We start from the raw sequence: 25,027 nt of genomic DNA, 5'->3' as shown, positions 1-25,027 counted from the left end.
CTTATATCATCAAGATTTGAGATAAAGTGTGAGTTCTCCTGTGTTCTTGATTTAAGGGTGCAATAAGAATGGGAGACACAAATAATTTTATCCTTATGGATAACTACACATTTGTAACTGCCCCCAGGAAGGACTACAGTCCTATCCTATTGATAGAGATATCTATCGGAAGTGACTACTAGGAGCTTTCTCACTAGTGACGCAAAGCGAAAGCCAGCCACAGCGAGGGGGCCTGATTTAGGCTGTTATCTATGGGTCTATTACTTAATTATACGAATGTAATGTTTTTTTGTGTTAACTGACTGGTTATTTATTATTTCACTTTAAACACAATTAGCCAAACAACGGTCGCCAATTATAGTACTAATGAAAACATGTCATGTGTTAATCGATTTTTATACGGTAAGATTGATAATGAGTTGATATGATATCTACAGAGTTGTACGCTCTAAGACCCCACATTTAAGATGTTTTGGTTCATAGAAATAATCCTTTTTCTATGTATTCAAAATACAGTTAGTGATAATATAGAGTACACTCGTAATATGAAATACATTCCACCAACTTCTTATATGGGTGAAAGGTTTCCAACAAAATACTTGGTACCGGAAGAAGTTGTTCTAACAGCAGCAGATTTAGAATATTATACAATAAGTTTGCACCGGGTAGTGAAATACTTTAATGAGGAAATAATAAGAAGAAATGAAACAGATGTTAATAGGGCACTTGGAATGTTTTTCATGAAAGGTAAGAGTTATCTATTTCGGGTTGGGGCTTATTGACTATAACACCACACGGCAGTATAAAATATTATACCTATTATGTTAAATGTATCAACAAGGATAATAAAATTCCAATTCGATAAAATTCAAAAATTCATGTCATAAATTTACCGGCAGTGATCTTTGTTTACAAAAATATTTTAGAGAAGGTACCTAAATAGTTAATTGTCGTTGAAAACAGATCAATAATGCATGTCGAAGAAAAAAAAATTAATATAAATACTGGACACACAAAGAAGTTATTTATTTATAAAAATAATAATAATTATACTACTTGTGATCAAGCATTAAAAACACGCAAAATCATTTTCTTATGTAGAAATACCTACACTGCGATATTATATACGTAATTTAGTTAGTAGGCAGTTCGGCACATTGGTGGCAATTTGTCTCATTATGCTGAAAAAAGATGCTTTTTGTGTGGACCTATCTTTAGAGGTCTTATTTTTTGTAGCTCTTCTGAAGAGGACCATTCGTGATTACCGTGACAAATTGACAAATACGCATTACAATATTTTAAAAGATATTATACATAAAGGCGAAGAACTTGTTACCAATTACGTGCATACGATAAAAGATTTATATGGTGACGATTTTAATACACTAGAAAATCGAGGTAAAAGTTAAATGCTGATAACCTATTTCTTTACCTTTTTTTTAATATTGGAGAAGCAGACGAGCATGCAGTCCACCTGATGGTAAGTGACTACTGCCACTCATGGACATCTATAATAAACCCCAGATAGGATTGGATATTCCTGCGGTCGGCCACAGATGCGCTGCTACCCCTGAGGACTAAGCTGGAACGCCTCAGATAAATATCTCTCCTTTAGTACACCCTACAAACCAGAACACAGCACCGCTTAACACTGCTGTTATTAGGCAGAAATAGGTGCGGCGGTGCTGCCGGAGTCGAACCACGAAGGGCTCTAGCACCTTCAAAAACATTCAATTACCTAATCATTATCTATTATTACCTATTTTTTATTTGTTGCTTAAGATTTATTTTGGCATTTCTGTTTACCTATCCCTTATTTTAACAAGAGATACAACAGAGAGAGGATGTAACAAGCTTTTATTTGAAAACTAAAGCAATAAATAGCTTATTTACGATAATTTTAAACTCTGTAGTTCTTTTCGTTGACTATTAATATATTTATTGCTTGAGTAGATTTTTTAATACATACTTTGTACTTCAGTGGCTAAACTGCTTAGAGACGATACGGCCCAGGTATATTCCATAGAAAATTTCAATAAAGGACGTATGCTCAAGTGGATACATAGTAACATTTCTATGCACTCGTATTCTGAACAAATGGATACTTTAACACTTGCTAGAGAAAAGTACGCCTATATTTCTGAAGTCATGGATTTATTTTTTGTAAATATTGTCGAATCAGGTAAGGTTTTATACAACTACATGTACAATTAAATCTTTTTTGTCTTTAAAAAATGCCATAAATTCCTTCCGATGTAGAATAGTCACTTAGTTCTTAGAACACATTCAAAATATTACTTGTTGAATGTTCACAGTTGTTCAGAGAGATGTTCAGAGTCTTGCAGTAACTGCATTAAAATCGTAACATAGCCCTAAGTTTTTTTTAATATGAGGTTGCAGGTACTTGATGATAAATGCTAACCAATGACCAACTCCATATACAACAGGTTTTAGACCTTAGACCTTAGACCAATCATAAATTAGAGTATACTCTAGCGGACAAAGCTGGTTGCATTATGTGTAAGTCAGCCCGTATTCATAGCCATACCCTTCCATCGAAACACGGAACTGATTCACGAATCACGACACACAGGGTTGATGCGATGGTCCTACACGGTCGAAACATACTGACTAATAATTGACTAATCAATTGATGATTGCTTGATATTGAATTTTACGTAAAAAAATCTTCTTCTTCTTGTTTTGTTGCATAGACGAGTGCATTTCACATATCATGTACAATCCGGAACCCATACACTTATCAGAGATGAAACCGTGTCGACCTGATCCTTATTGCCGGAAAGCTCTGCTGTCGTCTCCTTCAGCTGCATATGCTTTAAGCCATAGGTGAGATAGAGTCAGAACACCCATTTTTTAAAAATTGAATCTTTAAGGAGAATTAAGGCAAAAATACTAGCGAACAATTCGCCGAGTATGTCGTTGGAAGATGTCGAGTATGTAAACTCTGGACCCGAATACAGGCGCGTAGCTTTTTGATACTCGTTGAAAAGCCTACATACTGCAGAGAAGACGATCGTTGTAGCGAGTACTGAGGAAGTTATTTACATACCTACTCGTATTCGCGTCGAACCGTCAGCATTCGGCGAATATCTAGGTAAACTTATAATCTAAGCTTGGCATTAGATACTCGTCGAGACGACTCAGGCATCATTGCAATATTGTCATTGTAAAAGACCCGTTCTTAACATTAACACATCATGGCTTGCTGATAATTTTATTTAAGAGCCTACATATTTTTATAGGCTTCTCAATGTACTACTTTTGCGTCAATGCCGACGGTGTTACATCCAAACGGAGCAGGAGGACCTTGAATTGATGGACTCCCTTTGTGCGTTTATGTACCGTGAGGCGGTATATCTGGCTCGTCGGGGATATTTCGCTAAGGATCTCTTCTTAGAACATGGTATTATTTTATTGTTACATATTTAAAATGCCATCGTTACAATAAGCATTTTTTTTGAAACAAAAAATGCGATTTTCTACCAAAAACCCATGAACATCTATATTACCAATTCTACGTATTATAGATGCGTTGTTACTTACTCCTGAAGATCAACATGGTCGCCTCGTATATAAAATCGTTAAAAGGCAGTTGATAATACGGTTCATATATATATTACGTCACCGTTCCTCCATCGCACCACTCGCCGAAGGATGAACTTCCATCCACACCAACTGGACTCATGGCGGTCCTCCACGGTTCGGTTTGCAAGGACGTTCTTGCCACGGACGTGCAAGATGTGGAATGAACTTCCTTCTGAGGTATTCTCGAAGCGCTATGACATGGGGCTCTTCAAAAAAGGTGTAAAAGGAGCTCTCCTCCAAAGCCGGCGATGCATTGGCGACTCCTCTGGTGTTGCAAATGTCCATAGGCGACGGTGACTGTTTCCATCGGGTAGCCCGTCTGCTTCATCGTTTAGGTATAATTACATATTTATTTTGTATTTTTAGTGAGCCGATTGATATTGAATTTTAGTGGTTAGGAATAATGTTTTATGTTATGTTACGTATTTGATGTTTTATGTCTCTTCATTTATTTCGCAGTGGCGTTGTGTGCTTTATTAGGATACGAGGAGTTTTATCGACATCAGTGGTTCCGTAAAGCTGCAAGCTGGATTGACGACAACGGGTGCATATTCGAAACGCACAATTTCATGATAAATCAAACCCGAATCGAAAGACAACGGGAGGAAAATGTGAAAAGACATAATGAAATAAGTAAAAGACTAAAATATCTCATTATAGAAGAGTGTCACAGCCATCCTATGGCTCTATTGTTAATTGTGTTGGCACACGCTATAAGACACACACTCAATTTCATGGTTTAATAAATAATAATAAATATTGTTACTTTTATTATCGGTAGATAAATTTCATTATATTCTTTGTTCAGAGTTATCGCGCGGAGACAGCAAAAAACACTCCGTGAGTTAATGTTAATCTCCAATCCTTGATAGATATAAGTCAAATATTTGCTAGGAAGACAGAATATACTTTTTTAAATATTATTTTTACTATATTTTAATTATGTACCTATAATATATATATTTACATTTTAGGACCCTTAAATTAAACGTTTTAATAAGTGTACTTTATATTGTTTTTATTGTTATAATTAATAATCGATGATATAAATAAAAATGAGATAGACATTTGCTGATTTAAGCAATTGGGTACAAAACAAATGGGTGGGATTAGTAATAAGGAAAATAAAATGTCTTTAAAATACATATATTATATTATTCAATATAAAATGCTCTATATTTAAAACGAAACATTCACATAAATTAATAAAATAATGAAAATAAGTTACTTACCTACACATAAAATATATTCAGGTATTGGTAACTTATTACATTTTATATCAGGATTATCTTTGTATAAAAATAAATTAATTTATTTATGTCTAGAGTTAAAAATAACAATTCCATTTAAAATGTTACAATAATAATGTACTTATAAATAGAGTTTAAATTTTAAATGAGTTGCCCAAAAAATCTAATGAATTGTGTCACAACGAAGTTGTGCTGGAACACTATACTTATCAGCCCAAAAATAGTGAGTATAAAAAATGACATAGATGCTTAAAAGTATGGGTTCACAATCTTTTGCTGCAGACATATAAAATTTCACTAGATCGCTCAATACCAAAAATTGATACATTGAGAAAGAACCAAGAATAAACTAAATTGTTTAATAGAATACGAGCAATGCATACAGTGCTAATGTTAGAACCCTAATGTCTAAATACATATACAAATATTCGCAAATGCAAGCATGCGCCGCATGAACATCTAGTCCCATCCCGAAAACCATCAAATAAAGCCTCATCTCATACACGTTCACAACATTTTAGCATCGATGTGAGACAATAATCAAAGACCTCGCATTACGAAAATTAAAATATCCAATTTGAAATAGAAGTTCTACCTGAAGACAACTAAGAGTATTGGATGTCGTCAAAATGGTTCTACTAGTTTCTCTATTAATTTTCTACTAGGTGTTGTCAGCAACCACAGATTCATAGAATGCTTAGTATGGCTCCTTTATTTAATTAAACATTTCGCAACAACCGAATTGTGGAAATTAGAACAAGTACTGATCAACTGAACAAGTTACTGATCGTTACTTCAGTAACTTGTTCTTATTGGGGCAATTAAATTTACTGCATCATAATTCTAGAATAATATGACGTCTACGGTGCCGAAATTCCTTTCGTAATGAAAATGAGCCTTAATTTTCCGGATTAGATATACATATGCAGGTATTGTTATGAAGACTTATAATTAAGGGCTTCGTTTTAAAATCAATAAAATATAATTAGTTGATCAGTCAATATTTAGTTATAAATTCATTTCACACAAATAACTTCCATACCGGAATATTCTGTATTAAAGCTTGCATACATACATTTTGTTGCATTTAAAATAATAGCAGTATATTGTAACGTGTTCTATAAAAATATAACGTGCCGTGCATGTGCTTAAAATATCTTACGTACACATTTTTTATAAACAATCATTTTATGTACGAGTAAATACAATAATAATTTGTACTTTTTACGAGAATATTGCCATTAAACATTGAAATATGTACGTAATGTTTAACATTATTTCAGATAAGTATTTTAAAATTGTATGTTATAAAGAATATTAATCGCATTAGGTATATATTTTATAACATTTAAAAAGCTTTTTTAAGCTTTGTATAAATTCAAATAAGTTCATAAACAGTAAATTCTAATAAATAGTTTGTTTCATACATTATATTAAGTTTATAATAAGGCACATCGTACTTATTCGTTGCCAAAAAATCTACAATTACTTGTAATATTAAATATATCTATAATATTGTGGATTGTTGCCAGCAATATTTACTTGCTCTGACACTATGGATTGAAAATTGACTTGCTAATTGATATTTTGTCCTTGGATGTGTTAAATTAGTTCCGCACGTCGTTTTATCGTTTGTAAGGCGCCTTGCGGTAGCGGCCGCGTTCCTCCTCGTCTCGTACTTCCAAGTAGTGACTAAACACTACCGCCCACAGGTAGAGGTATATACCTAAAATAAAACAATTCATTATTTCATCAATAACAAATCAATTTCGTTCTACTGGTGGGAACGAGCTACGCCGACTAATAAGGCTCTTGGTAGAGATAATGTTCTTGTACCTTCTGCAGGACTTCTGTAAGATATGGCTATTGTCTAAAGACATAATAATCATTATAATACGCTCTAAATGTTTCAGAAACAAATAAGTATCTATGAAGTTTGGCATTTCACCACCATTCCTATTTTTATCTTAAAAATGTTGAAGCCTGCTTAAATATTGAAATATTATTCTGTAAAAGGTTTATTATATATTTTAATCAATTTCTGATGTAATTAATTACTAAGACACATAGTTTTTATTACGTAAAACGCTTATAGCATTTAAGTATATTGCTCTTTCCTCAATGTTAGTGACCTTATGACTCATCGTCGGCTTCAAATTTTACGCTAATTATCTCTGATACTGCTATACGAATGAACAAACATTTTCTGGACTCATTAAAAAGAATTTCACTTAGCACCGATGGAGTTTATTGCCTGAGTCACTATTGCTCATACATATAACGATTTTGTACGAAAATGCAAGTCTCGTAACGCAGTTCTACTACGAAATGTTGCGAGATCTAGCCAACAGCTTTGTTTTACCTAATTCTCTAACTAACAACATTTTATAGTGATCACTTAATCAATATTTGACATCTTTATTTTTTAAACTACGATGACTTTCAATTTTTCTGCACATCCCTAAGGTTGACTGGGAGATACCTAATGCTATTTAGCATTAAGTCCGCCTTTTGCACCACATTGTTTTTAACCTGGTCAATAAAGAGTAAATAAATAAATAAATGACTACAGGTGGAGTATCATGATTACGAGTAGAACTGAAGTTTAAGTCTTCTTTTTTATACGACTAAAGTAGCGAACGAGCTTGTAGTTCACGTGATGGTAGGTAGTGACTGCCATGTATGGACATCTGTAACCAATTCCTTATTATAAAACAGGCAAATTCCGCTCCTGAGACTAAGGTCGTTAAGTTTAAGGTTTAAGGTTAAGGTTAGGGTAAGTTAAGGGTCCCCTACCCTTAAAAGGTGGTAGAACCCTTTGTGGTTTGACTCCGGCGGCACCACCGCCACACCTATTTCTACCTAATAACAGCAGTGTTAGGCGCTGCTGTGTTACGGTTTGAAGGGGTAAGGGAGACAGACTTTATCGAGGCGTTCCAGCTTAGTCCTCAGGGGTAGCGGTGCATCTGTGGCCGACCTCAGGTAGGAATATCTAATCCTATCTGGGGTTGATTACAAATGTCCATGGGCGGCAGTAGTCACTTACCATCAGGTGGACTGCATGCTCGTCTGCTACTTTATTATAAAAAAAAAGTTAGCCTGTTCACACCCTCTAACCAATGCAGAAAAGCTTTACCGTAGAAATAGGTATGGTAATCGTACCTTTCAAACTTTAAAAATAGAATTTAAGTGCCGAATTATATACCTACTCTTTACAAGCTTAAGATGATACTTACAGAGATATATAAGACCTCCGACGAGTATAAATGTGGCAATCAAGACGTGATCTTCACCGTCCAGGTAGTACGTGATGGATGTATGAAGCACGCTGATTAGCAGGCCGATGGCTAGCACGATGCCCAGCACGACCCATGGTAGCATCAGCCATGAGCGTCTCTGTAATTGATAGACAGTTTTTATAGTCGTCAATCCATTACTGTATTTGGGTTTTCTCTCGGAATGAGAAGCCAAGGGCGTATTGGTAGACTTCACACGCCATTGAAAACTTTATCAAAACTCTCAGAAACGTAATTATATAATGTTTTTATCACCGTTTGTACATATGTAAATAATTATTTAACTCTAACTAGAAAAAATCTTAATTACGGCCTATTACTTGATATTTATAAGAAAAAATACAACAATTTCTCAACTAGAAGTCTATACAAATCGGGATTACTGTGGATTATTTTATAAGGATTAACAAGAGTAGGAAACTATTCATTTCTGTTAATTAATGCCAAATGAATTCATTTTTGCAAAAAAATCTTTACATTCAAGGTGAAGTGTTATTATCTAATATTATTAATAAAATACCATACACTACACAATATGGATACAATGACAGAAAGAAAAGTTAGTTAGAATACCTATGTATAATTGACTAGTCTAGTGCTCGAATACTGATTTAAGATATATTTTTTATTATTGTACTGATGTACTAATGATTACTAAAATATTGCTAGTGCTGAAATAATATTATTGAAATTTATAGAATTATGTATTTCTCTACATTGGATACTCAATTCAACTTACCGAGTATGACGTCTGGGAAGCACAACAAATAAATTAATACAGATAATATAATGGGGGTAATTATAATAAAATAATTATGTATAGGTACATCATAACTTAAAGTAATTAATAGAGAAAATTAAAAATATTGTATTTACCTTTAATATAGCCACAATGAGAAGGCCACATATTAAAATAGTAAAGCAGAGATTTACTGTCAATATTATCCTCGGAACTGAAAAGCAATTCACAGAACACATTCGTTAAATATGACGATAAATATCGCAATAAAAAAATTATTATTTTTAAACAATTAGCAAACAAGTATGTACACCACCTGATGGTAAGTGTCAATGGACATTTGTAATGTAATGTGGTAGAACTAGAACCCTTTGTGGTTCGACTCCGGCGGCACCACCGCCACACCTATTTCTACCTAATAACAGCGGTATTAGGCGTTGCTGTGTTCCGGTTTGAAGGGTGTGGTAAGGGAGACAGACTTTTCCGAGGCGTTCCAGCTTAGTCCTCAGGGGTAGCGGCGCATCTGTGGCCGACCACAGGTAGGAATATCTAATCATATCTAGGATTGATTACAGATGTCCATGGGCGGCAGTAGCCACTTACCATCAGGTGGACTGCATGCTCGTCTGCTACTCTTATATTATAAAAAAAAAAATTACATTGGTGGTGCCTCCGGATCGAACCACGAAGGATTATTTGCTGCAGGTGCTAGGTAATTAGGTACTTTTAGATAACTTATTTATCTACCAATTTCCTAAAAAAATAATTTAATGTTTTAAATTTATTTAATACTCACTGTCCCTATCTGCGAGATCCTTATCAAACTTCTCATCAAAGATGAAAGTTCTGTACTGAACGTTGTACTTGTTCGTTGTCCATATTGTGATGATGGTGATGATGGACAGAATGATGCCCAATATCCCAGTGATAATGGACCCTGTTCGCGTCGACGCGCAACAACAACATTTCTGAAGTCGCTTCATGTTGAATTTGAATTGTTCCCTCTTATAATAAACGTGTTAATCTTTATGTGTTCTACCGGCTTTGAATTTCACCGCCTCATAATTTCTGAAACAATAACAGAGCAAGTTATAACAAACGTGTTTTGAAGTCGAGGAATTTGAAACATCTACGGGCAGTAGGTATCTCTTAAAATAAGTGTTTATTATAAATCCACTTTTCAGACGAATTAATTTTGCCCAAAAAGTTTTACGATATAGTTTTTAATACTACCAATTTACATATTTAAGTATACCTAGTAACAGACTCGTACTGGTTTAATAAATTTGATTTATTTTCCTTGTAGCTTCTCTTTAATTTCTTGTAGCAAATGCAAATTCATGTCTATTAAGTAAACCGGATTTATTTTTAGTTCTCTAATTTAAATAATAACCATATATATGTCTCATATTTAAGACTGTTGCTTCGTTATTTCACTGTAAAATTCAGACGAAAACAATTGAAATTGGGCAATTTATTGGCGGGAACGCGTCCCATTGGGGTCACTTCCGTTGGCATTCTAACTACTTGGTTATAATCTTTAATACTGGGTGCTATTTTTGAGCATGAAACGTGGTTAGGTAAGATGCTATGACGCTGTGCGTACATCTAAAATAATCTTGACTACCTGTCAACTACCGCGCGTTGAAAGCACGCGAACGAAAATACGAGCATAGTGAAGTTTGTTTACCTAGCGAATATATTATTAGGTTTATTTCTTGATGGATGAATCCTTATGCTCTACCAGTTTAATCAGTTGGAGTCGCTCACGCCGCAAGTGTGGGTTTAAATACAAGATAGTAAGGAAAAGTTGAGTTTGAGAGCTTTCCAAGTTATTATTTAAGGTGTGTAAAGTTTTCCAACTCGCATTTGGTGACGTTTAACAATCTTAGGAAACATCCTTGCTCAGTGATGTCTATTATACACATTTAATAAAGTATGTAGATTGTAGATATTTGGAAAAGTTTCTTGTCAGGAAGATTTGATTTTTCAAATTTTATCCACACAGTTTTAAGAGTCTGTAATTTAAATAGCTATGATATACGCATATCTGGATAGACATACGAATGCTATGCGAAGAATTAGAAAGGTTCTTTTTAAAGTAATAAATAATATATTCGTATGTAGGCCGTCTTAAAATATTGGGTTAATGGAAGTTAAAAGAAAAATCGATGCCCAATCGATACGATTACCAATGGTCTAATTCTGGACGGCATTCCACATGTTTGTGGCATAATATTTCTGCTGAATGGCTATTGCGAAACGTCCACAGTAGTCGAAGTCAGTGGGGATTTTTAATGGTGGATCCACGGACATAAAAATAAAATAATAGGATTTAAACTCGGTTCAAACGTCATTGCAAGTTTCGTGGCGTGTATGATATGACACATTTGTTTTTAAAGCTCGAAGTTGACACTTATTATGATATTTTTACACGCTTTATATTAGCTTCACTTGTATGTTTGTCAGTGAGTAACTCCGTTTTTCAGTAGAAAGAGATCAACATACATCACCCTTTCATACATTCATCACCCTGCATGTATGAAAGAATGAAATAGAATACTTTTCTACTTTTTGGTTGATTTTATCATAAAAGCGTGTTTTGTAGTTTTTTGAACTATACTTTTTAAATAGAGCTAGTTGTTGTAAACGTCAACCTAGACATGTAGGTAGGCTATTATTGTTTTTTTTAAAGAGACATATCAATATACCCAAAATATTTACCCACAAACATGGTCTGAAGATAATTGGTTAATAGAAAATCAGAAAGTTATGTAAGAGACGTTCATATTGTCCAAAACCTTCCAACACCAGTTTATAAGTACTATAGTACACAGTCGTGTAGGTAAATATTAGTAAAAGGAAACTCCAATTTGAAAATTGCTTTGAAACTATTACAGATGATAACCCTCGCCGGCCACCTGACCTTCGCCTGACCCAGATTGCAGATAGCACGACCCTAATAGCATCACTCCTTTATTGTACCTTTTTGCAACACAAATGGGACACGCCTTGGCATTTTACACCCCATCATTCGACCCTGAACCACCATTATCGCGAATGACATTCTAGACTATAAACAAAGATTCATTTCATAATGGAAATGATCATTAGTAAGAGGAAATGGTTTTAGACGACCCACTTGGCACAATGATCACTGCAGAGTTCCGGGTTCGGTTTTCGGGATGATACCTGATATGATGAATTTAATGTGGTGCTCATGATACAACAAAAATAAATTAATTAGATTATTTATACAACGATTATCGTATACAAGGGTAATAGGTGACTTATTATTACCAGTAAATAAAATAATAATTCCAAGCTATGTCTTCTGTGTCGGAATTTTAAATATTTTCGGGAAAAACCAGTCTACACCATATTCAGCTGTAAATCCATCAACATGTGTGAAAATCCCGTTAAAATATTTCAGATGTTTCCATTTGTCCGTATAGACAAACTAATCTTTAAAAATGCTTGTTAATATACAGGGGAACAAATCTTCTTTCGTTTATATTGTTAATCGATGTTTAAAGTTTATCAGCTATTCGTGCCTCGCCTAGTTGATAATAAACCTATTGTTATGTATTCATTATAAGGTCACATTACAGTTACTGTACCATGTTCATCCGAGATGTAATAAATCAGCGCACGCTATTTCGGGCGCGGCGCACACAGGGCCTTTTGTTTGTTATTGCGTAACTCTTGATGACCATAATGGCTACTGTTTCCCATAGTGTACACAAGCAAGGGTTTTGATGTTGTAAACATGTATTCGATGGTAGGGAAACGTGCCGTGCTTATTGATTTTATAATTAAGAAATTTTAATTTTGTAGTTGTTAAGTAAATAAGTAAAATGATTGGTTGCTTACAAAAAACAGTGATGGACTAGTGGTATGCAATTTTTTAGGTTTTTTTAGGTTGAAGGATCAAATCCCAGGTGCGGTACCTTGGATTTTTCGAAGTCATGTGCATAGATAGGTATTAGAAATTAATTATCACTTGCATTAACACTGAAGAAAATTGGAGGAAATATATACCTACGCTTGAGAGTTCTCAAAAAAGGTTTGAAAGGTGTATTAAGTATACTACTCGGAATTTGGCTGGCATTGTAGACTATGTCTTAAGACCCTTATTCTTAGAAGATCACTTGCCTAGTAGTGGGTTCATAATGAGTTAATAAAAAGTAATAAGTGTTTTGAAGACAGTATAACTGAGTGATTCATATTTTGCTAAAGCACCTACTATACGTAACTGCTCTTGTAATTCTGTGTTTTCATCTGATGATTAACATAAATACTTAGTGTTCTCAAATTGTAAGATTGTCTGCATATCCACATATCATTAGACGGACTGCATGCTTATTTGCGACTTCAGTATAAAATGCTACTCAAGATACAGTACCATTTAAGGTTTTTTTTATCTTTTTAGCCATTCGTTGTCTAATGTTGTCGTTCTTATTACGGATCGTATATGATTTACTTTACTAAGAATTCTTGTCCTATTTAGGAACGGCTATGTACAAGATTTCTACGACCCACTTAAGGTTTCCTTGTCACTTGTAGAATTAAAAATTCATTCATACAGTTCTTTGTTTATATTACGTAATAATGCTTACTAAAATGGTATGTTTGCCGCTTTGTAGTCTTTGTACTACTCGTTTACATCCTACACCCATCAAGGAGAGCTATTGCTGTAATTTATTTTATTATCATATTATACGGCGTAATATCTTTGTACTTAGCTTTGTTTGCAGGTACCTCGTACCAAAGCTTTGACATTATTCTAGACCATAATCACAACATTTTGAATTTTTTGAATGTAGGCTAACATTAAGATTGTTAGCGAGCGATTACGAACTAAATCACATACATTTCGTAGACGTTAACCATATTTCCTAAGAATGTTTTCTAAGAATGTCTGTGGTATTTTTTCTGATGATCTGCTTGTTACTATTGGCTCTCTTATTCACACTCAACGACAGTGCGTACATTGACCCAAAATAAAAATCTTAATCATCATTTAAAAATTTGCTAGGCGGAAAACCACTCTAGGTTTTTTTGATTTGGTTAAAACATTTAGTTCTTTTTATTAGTCACGGCACTAGTTAGAATGTTTCTTGTTATCTGCAACTGGCTCAACGTGAGGTGTCCGTGAAATGTGACAAGTCCAAGTCATTCAGTAACCGTATAATCTTGGCAAAGCGTCGCATACCGACCAGGTTCTTGTCGCTGGCTCACTGCTCAAGGTTCACGATTCACTCTGAGAGCGCAAGTTTACTGTGTCATTGTCACGACTTACGACTGTTATTAATAATAATCAATCTAAGTACCTATATAATAACATAGAAAATGGACAAGTTCGGCTTACTAGAAGTATCAAATTTCGGCGTTTGGTGGTCAGATCATTGAACACATTATTATAACAGGCGTTAGTCGAAATGGTAGATTCGTAGATGGAAATGTTAATTTACTTAAAGCTTTTGATGACATTTGACGTAAACTCTTTCCTTGGGGGAAATTTCTTTAAATCAATAGCTATAGGTACGATATACGTACTACGTGTTACCATTTAGGTAACTTTACATTTTACTCAAAATATCATTACCTTATTGCATAGATTAGTAAAGATACTTCGCCGCCTTGAAATTGAATGAAGCCACAAACGGCTTATTTTAGTAAGTTCTTTTTTTGAATCCTTGACAAATAAAAACATTTTTAGAGAAAATTTACGAATAAATAACTAATTTACGTAAATATTATTACGTAATATGTGTAATAAATAAATAATTATTTCAAATATTTTAAGGACATTTTACCACGGAGACGTGGCAAAACTTTTTTACGCAACTATTTCAATTCTCAAAACTGGGTACACTTTCTTGTTAGGAGTGAGTAATCTTTACTAATCTATGCCTTATTGTGATAATATTCTATAATAATTTACCTTTATTTCATTGTTGGGCGTACAATAAAGAAATAATTATGGCATGGTATTTAATTCGGTAAGTTAGTTATTTTCCATTTTCCAACTATTAGGTAATTATTGTTTTTAAACGTACTTTTTTCCTTTAAAACTGTACATTTGTTAATATCCCTTTATCTCTAAAACAGAGCTTACTTGGAATATGATATCACACTGCATGAGTCAGTAACACAGTAGTCTTATTAATACAACTGCCCCATATTCAAACCGAAATACATCTAGCAAGATGATTGACGTTATCTAGTGAGCACGATTGGTTTAATTAACGAAATCGAGGATGATATCCAATTCAGAGCGATTGCTATGTAGATACTGAGTCTTACATTCCACACAGTACATGCCTGTACTGCCGTCAAAATAGAGCAATAACTCAGTTCTATTATAGTACGTTTTAAACCTAAATATAATAGAATTGAGGCACTCGAGAATGACTCGACAAAATATTCATAAATAAATTTAATTCACAGAACACATTATTATGTCTTAGATATTTCTAACCATATAAAAAGCGTAACGAAATCACAAGTTATAAGAATTGTACGACTGTGAAAATATATTTCACAGTCATTAGAAAACGTATAATTTATTCACATTAAATAATAATTTGTATTGATAATGTTATAGGTAGTGCCTGTACTTTATACCCACCATGTTGCCCATGAGTATTTTATAAACTTAAATGTAATATAATTCAGGCACAACGGGTCGATAAAATACACAAAAGTAGGTAGATACATTTCATTTACACAACAATATATTTTAGATACACGTACGAGTAATAATATATTTTAAGGGTATTTTTATATATAAACTTTAATGAACTTACGTGTTTGGATAATTTATTTTGAAAACAATAAAATTGTACAACTCATTACAGTATCTTTCATAGTTGCTAGAAATGTAACACGAGTTATTACACACTACCACAGCCGATTGAAATGGTATGATTTATCCACAATAAATATTTTGTATTTGATTTGTTGTATGTCCATTACATAAAATATGATTGATCCTGACTCATCTTAAAACTGATTCATTGATATATTACTTTAGCATTACATTTAGTATTTATTAATCCAAAAAACGAATGACATCGATCATTTGCAGGTATACGAGTAGACATGCGTAATTCTTTTAAAACACTAAAATACTTAATACCTATTAATATAGTTACTAGTACAGTTAAAAATCGTTTTAAATATGTAATAACAATTTTGAGGGATATCTCCAAGAGAGACTGAAATTTATTTAGTTACTTTTATCCATTCTTAAGACCTCCATTTCGTTACATCGTCTTCGACATCCGCCTTTCCCGCCATACTTATTTTTTTCTTTCTCTTTATTTTCTTACAAATTCAGCCAGTTGCATATAATTAATGTTAGAATGGTATTTTGAGTAAAGTGTAAATCTTTTTATTTATGTTTAGAATGTATAACTAAATAACATTGTAATAATAAATAAATAAATAGAAATAATAAACTTTCGTAATTTCTTTTTAAATATTGAGCACATTAACTGTATTATTTTGTGTAGTTAAATTCTGGAACATTGCTCTGTGGCACTGTTATGATATAATCTCACTGATATCAAGTTGCTGACCACAGAGTGGTCCATTTCTAACAAGATATGACAGCGACGCGTCGAGTTACACCTTCGGTGCACAGTGAGAGATTTTCTTAACACAAATATTATGGTTAAGTGTGTAGTGGCCATAAAATAATTCTTAACGAATAGGTACTATTTATTTATTAAAGTGTGAAAATATCTCAGTTTGATTAAAATATTACAATAATATTAAAAATAATTACACGTAAAAACGAGAACTTTTTGTATGTTGGCAGTTAACATTAAGAGCATTTCATGATCCTTAATCGTTTTTAAACACACGATTAATGGAGCAATTCAATTAAAAAAGAAATTTGAACATCATACTGAACATAAACCTTGAATCGTAAATGAATTTACGATTTAAATCCTTTTATATAGCCGCAAACTGTCAAATACCTACCTAGTTATCTGCAACGTAGTTAAGAAAGGATAGGATAGTTAAATAACATTGTCGTTCTCAGTATGTTAACTGGATATTAAGCCACTAAGCATTTTAATACTAAAATGTAGAGACGTAGAGTGGTTTGAAATGAAAAGTAATAGAATACTGTATAAGGTCTTACGTTTCGGCTCTACATTAAAACTAGACCATATAGACTACATAATCTTATATATAAAATTCTCGTGTCACAATGTTAGTTACCGTACTCCTCCGAAACGGCTTTACAGATTTTCACCAAATTTTATATGCATATTCAGTAGGTCTGAGAATCGGCTACTATCTATTTTTCATACTCCTAAGTGATAAGCGTTGTTCACCCTTAACATTTTTTTTATTTATATGGCAACACAACGTTTGCCGGGTCAGCTAGTTGTTTTATAAATATTCAATTGCAAAAGACCATGTACTAATTATCTTATACATATTTAAGTGTAAAGTTACATATTTAAGTGTAAAACACTTAAATACATTGCTTGCTTTACATTTACTAACTTTTGAATTAGATCACAGATACTTTATTGGCCTTGAAGACCAAGTTTGAATGCGTCATATAAGTTTATCAAAACCGCAAACCTTCAATCCAGAAAAAACCAGCGCGAACAATACATTTATTCTACCTAATATTCTAAGTATATTACAAACGTGATTTAAGCTTATGAATAACAAGCAAGTCCAAAGAAAATGACAATGACATAATATGACCGATAAATAGGTAATAATGTGTAATATGTAGCAAACAAAATAATAACTTACTTTGAATAGGTAGCTATATTTCCCTAAATGTCATTGAATAGTTAATTGCTATGTTATCAACACCACTTATTTTATTTTTATAAACAGTGGTAGAGCCAGTATTATACGACTGGAACGTTCCGCATTATTACGTCTAGTGTGAACCAGTTCTTGTGTTTCGATTGAAGGGTTGGATGCAACCAGATTACATGTGATGACCGTCTCAGTTGTCAGGAGTGGCAAAGCATTGTCCTTTAGTTAGAGCCTCAATTTTATATACGAGTAGAGTTGGTTGGTTTGTTGGCTGTGATTAGTTACATCAATGATAAAAGACGCTGGTAAACTTGCACTTTTAATAGTTATGAGGAATTAAGAGAGAATGGTAAATATACTGTGTGTATATAGTTAAGAGACTTAATATAACAATTACTTAATGACTTATCTTACACAAATTCTACAAAATTATTTTTTAAACAGGAAATTTAATACATATGAAATCACTTGTATACGATACAGGCGATTCATACGTAGCGGCAAAAACAATGACGTAAGAGCACTATGTCACGCAGGGTCAGGGAATGGTAAATATAGTTAACATTGCACCCAACCGAGTGTCATTCATTAACACGTTAACAGTGACCTTGTGTCTGACATTAAAACTGATTTCATAGACTCTTCGAATATTAGATCCAAAGTGTATAAATGATGATTTATAAGTCTAGCGTGATGTAATTTTACAATCACGACATTCATTTTTGTGTACTGTTTGGAGTGTTAAAGTCTTAAATTATATCAATGTTGTCTTGTAACGTCCGTTATTAATAATCTATCTATCCAATGTTTTATATACAAAATTTGAAATTTAATAATTCCTTCATACTACATTGTCAAACTTCAAAAAATGCTATGATTAAACGTTCTTTTGAATATGTACTTAGAATTCGTTGTATAACGTCTATTTCAATTCATATTATACAAAAAATATGTATTTTCAATAAAAACAATAGAAAAAATGCCCTTCAGAAAGTCTCTACACATTATAAATGTTAGAAATCATTAATCAGGAAAATAAATATACAGAATGCAAATTTTCATTAATTCTTGTAGCTGACTTATATATAATGTATTTCTTATGTCTTAGCACCTACGTTGAAGGTCGGTGCAAACATAAATGAATGACGTCACTCGCATTGCGTGGATGTTACTCAGACACTCATACAACCAATAAGGTACAACTATATAAATATTTAACAGTCTTAAAGTAACAAAGAAACGATGTTATATTATTAACCGACTTCGAAAAGAAGGTTATCAATTTAGTACTTAGTTACCATTACGTCGTCTTATATGACTAAATTACATTTGTTACGATATTATTAAAAATAGTTAATTCTAATGCTTATTTAATACTCATGTTATATTTTACATTATCTTAACGACAATAGTGGATATATTTCCAATAATATAACTTGAGTGCTAGTTATAAAGTTACTTACAGGTTTTTTTTTAAGAAACAAAGTTATCGCTGGAGTTAATTAGACTATTAGAATTGAAAAGTAAAGAATGTTTCTGAAGATCCTCTTCGAACTCTCAACAAAAATATTGAAAATGGCTTCGCAGAAAAATATTATGATTTTGTGTTACCAATGTTAATATTTAATAATACTTATCATTCAATCTCATCTTTTGTTAACTTTAGTTTTGATGATAAAAAAGAAAAGAAAAATAAATTCACTGATTATATCTCATTGTCACCAAGTCAAGCTTGACATAATAGTGGTATTGACATTGACAGTAATTACAATACACTATCTGTACCGCTATCAGCATTTCTCGAAATCCATATACAAGCACCATACAGCCTCAACGTAACATTGAGGCGAGATCAAGGCCAACCACTACATTACTTGTTATATACAGTTATGAAGGCAGTTCTCGGGATTTCTGATTCATTGTTTAAGACGGTTCTAACGAGAAAATAATGTTAATAATTAAGTTTTGTATATGTAACTGGTTTCTCGAAAACATCTCTAACTGAATGTACATAACGCAGTGACTATTCACACGTAGTGCATTCGAAACACAACAATGACAGTAGACTTGTGTAAATTTGTATGAATAAGCATCTTCTCATTCTGATATGACAAATCAACAATGTGGACGATACCTGTGACAATACTGACCACATCGAAGCCACACCGCAAGCGCAATACCGTATATGAGAGCCAGTTACTCTATCGCTAAATACGGCGTTAAAGTTACTACAACGCAACAGAAATGTTATACACAAGCAGCCACTGTTAGTCTTTTTTGTCGCTGCGATGTAATGTGGCTGTGGTACGTGTGAATGGACATTTGGACAATGATTAATTATTTAACGATTGCAATAAAGTTCTTTGATTCGGCGTATTTTGAGTTAAAATTAGTTCCTTAGTATTTTTTATTTTCTGGCCCGTCATCATACGAAATAGCCATGTGTAAGGTTAGCCAATCTATTAATATTTATTCCACACAACCTTACAATCGAGCGATATGTAGTCAATACATGAACTAAAGTAAACGGATTATATAACTTATGATGACATCATTTTGCTGGATAATATTATAATGCGAAGTCATGTGACTCACAAACAAAATGGTTTAAGGTCCCTTCGAAGGAACGTCATGAGTATGTTCCTACGTGAGTCAGCACTGAAGGTTGCATCAAGATGAATCTATATTCACAACAAGAACATGACTAAATGTGTATTTTCGCCAGCATTCATTAAAGAAGGATTAAAATAAGATTTAAGTACTTTAACAAAATTAAAAGCGGGGATGTCGACGACTTGCGTACACCACACCTATTTGTCACGCAGTGGGTTCCCAGTTCGAACCCCGGCCAGAAAAATATCTGAATGCAATTTAGATTTCCGTTCTGGGTCTGGGTGTTTTTGTATCGGTTCATGTCACCCAAAAAATTGATTATAACAACACTTAACTTAAAAGTAATGTACTTATTGTAAAACAAATAAAGTGTAGTAACTGGCGATATTTGTCACGATAAACGGATAAACTGAGAAATATTTGCAAGAAATAAAAAGAACATACTATTTATATCAAAAAAATTCGTCGCTAGACTGATTCAATGGCCACTTTCCAATATTTGAAAGTGATAATAAAATGCTTGTTCATTAGCGATCTTGTCGCAAAAAATCGGTTTGGTGTAAATTTGATTAATCTATCAAATTTATTATTCTTATAATTTATAAAAACATAATGATACTTATATCTTTTCATTGATTGCCAAATTAGAATGCGAAATTCAATGCTAACTGTCATACTTAGCTGGGCGTTGTAAATTGCAAAAAAATTATGATTTATGAATTACCTATCACGTAAAAACCACCAAATCAAGATAAAAATTAATAATGTTTTTTTTAATACACAATAAAGAAAAAATATTTATTTTTTGCTCTATGGTACGCAATAGTGAACCGTTGTATTGATTTTGATAAGACAAAAATATAGGCTTATTTTTAATACAAAATATGCAGTGTTTTGAATCAAGAAAGAGAACATGAAAACCTTACTTTAAACGTTGTAATATCTGCTAAATGCGTGGTCGGTGTAAACTTTAAAGGATTAGAAAGTGTAGTAAAACATGGATGTACACCAGTGTTTCTCAAAGTGGGCGAACTAGCTGGGCGATCAAGCCCTATTGTGGAACGCTGGAGGCCTACAGAGGGCTATGTAGAGCCTAGAGAAAACGGGGGCTTGATGTAGATGTTTTTGTTACGCGGCCATTGATAATTTGTTTTCCAAAATTTTAAACTAAAATCGAAACGAATCTGTATGTTTCGATTTATCTAAGTTGTAATTATTGTATGCATATTCTGACTGATTTTAAATTTCTTATTTTAAAAAGTTTTAGGTGGTGCGATTCTAGTTTGCGACGCCCGTGAAAATAGTTTATTCCAAAAGTAGTAGATAACATAGGTTTGAGAGCCTCTGAAGTACACAAACCGATGAGCTGTTTACGTTAGCACTTCCATATACGTAGAGACCCTTTTAAGTCAACTCAGGAACAGAAGCGTGTTCTCACGTCCAAGCAGCTTAGCCTCAACGTACCGTACTTACCGCCCACAGTTTCTACTAACACCTAATTGGTAGATCCCTGTTAGAGATGTACTCAGTAACTGTTAAACCTATGGTATAACCTGTGATATACATATCGACGACCCGCGTGGCGGAGCGGTCACCATACCGGTCTGACGCGCAGATGGTCCCGCGTTCGATCCCCGGCCAGACAAAAATCCAACGATGATCTAGGTTTCTGTTTCTGGGTCTGGGTGTTTGTGTATTTTGTCTCTGTGTGTGTCCATGACACCCACGATACAGGGAATCCTAGTGTGGGGCTGTTAGTGTAGAAAGCGTAATATACATGAAGGGAAATTACACAGACTTATCGGGTAGATTTTAGTCGCAATGTCCGTATCCATTCGTAGTACTACAATGCACTAATTAACCCGATATTTAAAATATGAACTGATAAAACGAAGGCAAAACATAAAATAAGACGCTTCAAGAAAGTTTAAAAAATTGTTATTTAAGGTAAGTTAGGGTAATATGGGCACTAAGGTGAAACCGTACGAATGAAATTGCAAGCTAATTTGGCATAATTATTTAAATTGGCAACGTTAAACCCATACATCATTTTAAAGACATGGTGTGTGATGTTACCACATGTTAAATAAATTGACCAAATCTTGCAAAATTTAATCATACGTTTTTACCCCTGGGCTCATATTACCTTACCGACTTACCTTACGGCTTGAATATGTAAAATTGCAAAGAGCCCAATTAGTACTTATTCCTGTTACTTTGTTTCCGTTTCACTTTTGCAAAATTTAAAAGGCCTTCTAAATGATTTGTAGTACGTACACTGTACATTGATTGAAACAATGTTCGATACAGGAAGTAATAAAATTTCTATTAAGTAACGATAAGAAATAACCCGTTGGTATAGAAATACCTACAGACGAATATATATAGGTAAGTATGTGTTCATAGAAATGGACTTCGAGTAGGTAATTCAAACAAGCATTAAATGCGTGGGAGGTGCTTGGTAATAAAAAACTGAGATATTTACATACTGGCACCAAAAATTTAAGATTTAGGAACCCGTTGCTCCAAAACGCTGTGTGTTAACTTATATATTAAACCAGTGTTTATAGAGAGTCTAGACTAGAAGGGTCGCGAAGCCATAAAAAAACATTATAAAATTTAAAGTGATAGTTTCAGTATTAAAATTTTAATCAAAATTCGTTTGTAGCTGTTTCTATCAATATAATTGATACCAAAATAAGTACGAATTTAATATAATATATGTAATTTAAGTTGCAATACATAGGTTAGAAACAACGAAGTATTAGTGGCTCAAAAATATTTTTACATACTGAGAGAGCGTGCCGTGAAAAAAGTTGAAAACAAAAAGCACCAAGTTAAATCTGTTACGTAGACAAAGTATCATAAAAAAAATCAAACATTGAAAAATCGTACTGACTGCTTTTAACTTGGGTTTCTTTAAGGACTTGAATTGGTTCATTTCCAATTCAAGTCCTTTCATTAATACTATCTACTGGGCTAGATAAGGCCACGGACATTAGTTACAGTTCGTCGTACTTAGTAAGTGAGACTAATCATACAAACGATCGATTATTTCTGTCACTAATTGTTTAATGGATACGGTAAGCGTGGGTTCGTACTTCTCTCCCACACTGATGTTACCGCTACCCACATCACTAGTATTTCCCGTCTTTTATCAATGACAACAAAAACAAACAGACTCTTAATGTAACACTTTGTGATCAGTCAACTAGATCCCATCAAAAGCGACGCCAAAAGCCTATAAGCGAGCCAGCAATCTCAACCAATATTTTGCAAATCATTGTGCGGTTCTCCTCTATCTCTATTTTATCCTGCCTTTCGCATAAGGCATTTCGCATTCTAAGGTGGTAGAACCCTTTGTGGTTCGACTCCGGCGGCACCACCGCCACACCTATTTCTACCTAATAACAGCAGTGTTAGGCGCTGCTGTGTTCCGTTTTGAAGGGTGTGGTAAGGGAGACAGACTTTTCCGAGGCGTTCCAGCTTAGTTCTCAGGGGTAGCGGCGCATCTGTGGCCGACTTCAGGTAGGAATATCTAATCCTATCTGGGGTTGATTACAGATGTCCATGGGCGGCAGTAGCCACTTACCATCAGGTGGACTGCATGCTCGTCTGTTACTCCTATATTATAAAAAGAAATTATATTCATTGAAAAAATATTCTATATACATTAGGCATCTATTTTGTTACTTCGTCTGTACACGTATTGGACAAATAATCACAACGTTCGTGCTAGTGTTCATAAGATCGAAAACTAGCAAAACAAAAATAGCGCGAAAATAACTATTTGCATAACGTACGAGTCGGAATGACTAAGACGCAAGAATAAGCTACAATGTTATCGCTAAAAATTAGGTACAACCAAACAATTCTTTCAGATAAGTAGAGACGCAGACATAATTTTAAATGTTCAAAAAATATATTATCCGGTCAACATTTGGGGCTGGAAGTAGATTGCGAAACAAATAGTGTTGGATAGTTCCTAATGAGCGTAGGTAACCTACACCACAATATAAATCTGTTTAATCAAAACCCATGTGGCGATAAGGGTGCACCAAAGATTTAATGCCAACTAACCACCCCCGATTCCTATCCATAGATATCATAGATATGCTTAACATATGAAGCATATGGCAAATTTTACTGTTCCCACATCGGTTTATATAGGTAGTTATCGGAAAAACTGCTTTCAGGGTAATAGACAGAACGTCTAAAATAGATGAAAAGGTCAGTGATGATGATAGAGCTCTTAATAGTACAGGCGCTGTTAAATATTTTTAAACTCACATTTTAAGCAAAATTGCCAAGCAAGAAAATGATGCTGGGTATTCAAATTACAAAAATAACCTACGACGCATACTGCTCAAGGTAAGGACGTAACCTACATTATATATTCTAAAATCAAATCAAGGTCCCTGCACGTAAACATTGGATGGATCGGATTCTTAATTAATCTTACGGAATGCGATATACAATTAAACAGAGCGGTTAGTATTGACATAAGGTGTCGTTATTAAAATTAAATTAATGATAATTTACCTTGTATTTTCACAAGTAGAACGAATCACAGAACACTCACACAAATTAGAGGAACAATTGGAAAGGCACAAAGTTTGTCGCGGAAAAATCGGTAGAGAGCGCGTACGCCGCGCGGTAACCTCGCCAGTCAAACGATGTCTGACCGCCGCTATCCGTATGAGCGACGCAATAAACTGTTT

At 33.7% G+C, this 25,027-nt stretch overlaps 2 protein-coding genes across 2 annotated transcripts; one reads left to right on the top strand and one right to left on the bottom strand.

The window, feature by feature from the left end:
• Positions 1-572: 572 nt before the first annotated feature.
• Positions 573-4,349, top strand: LOC140744171 (uncharacterized). Its single transcript, XM_073075664.1, has 6 exons — positions 573-747; positions 1,237-1,398; positions 1,982-2,182; positions 2,715-2,847; positions 3,264-3,424; positions 4,066-4,349. The coding sequence occupies exons 1-6, from the start codon at positions 573-575 to the stop codon at positions 4,347-4,349; spliced, it is 1,116 nt and encodes a 371-aa protein (XP_072931765.1).
• A 910-nt stretch (positions 4,350-5,259) lies between these two features.
• LOC140744377 (uncharacterized) lies at positions 5,260-25,007 on the bottom strand. Its single transcript, XM_073075944.1, has 5 exons — positions 24,849-25,007; positions 9,688-9,959; positions 9,029-9,105; positions 8,093-8,252; positions 5,260-6,582 (listed from the first exon to the last, which is right to left on the bottom strand). The coding sequence occupies exons 2-5, from the start codon at positions 9,872-9,874 to the stop codon at positions 6,482-6,484; spliced, it is 525 nt and encodes a 174-aa protein (XP_072932045.1). The 5' UTR covers positions 9,875-9,959; positions 24,849-25,007; the 3' UTR covers positions 5,260-6,481.
• Positions 25,008-25,027: the final 20 nt, after the last annotated feature.

The sequence above is a fragment of the Epargyreus clarus genome, unplaced genomic scaffold (assembly GCF_041222505.1).
Source record: "Epargyreus clarus isolate Ecla_fem2 unplaced genomic scaffold, WU_Ecla_fem_2.2 ptg000008l, whole genome shotgun sequence".
Lineage (NCBI taxonomy): Eukaryota > Metazoa > Arthropoda > Insecta > Lepidoptera > Hesperiidae > Epargyreus > Epargyreus clarus.
The sequence above is the reverse complement of the archived record's forward strand: the minus strand, read 5'-3'. Positions and strand labels throughout refer to the sequence as shown.

Coding starts and splice junctions, on each gene's coding strand:
- LOC140744171 (XM_073075664.1), top strand. CDS start 573: ATGGGTGAAAGGTTTCCAACAAAATACTTGGTACCGGAAGAAGTTGTT. Junction 1,399..1,981: donor TAATACACTAGAAAATCGAG/GTAAAAGTTAAA, acceptor TTTGTACTTCAG/TGGCTAAACTGCTTAGAGAC. Junction 2,848..3,263: donor GCATATGCTTTAAGCCATAG/GTGAGATAGAGT, acceptor ATATTTTTATAG/GCTTCTCAATGTACTACTTT.
- LOC140744377 (XM_073075944.1), bottom strand. CDS start 9,874: ATGAAGCGACTTCAGAAATGTTGTTGTTGCGCGTCGACGCGAACAGGG. Junction 9,106..9,687: donor GGATCTCGCAGATAGGGACA/GTGAGTATTAAA, acceptor ATTGCTTTTCAG/TTCCGAGGATAATATTGACA. Junction 6,583..8,092: donor CGGAGGTCTTATATATCTCT/GTAAGTATCATC, acceptor GTTTTATTTTAG/GTATATACCTCTACCTGTGG.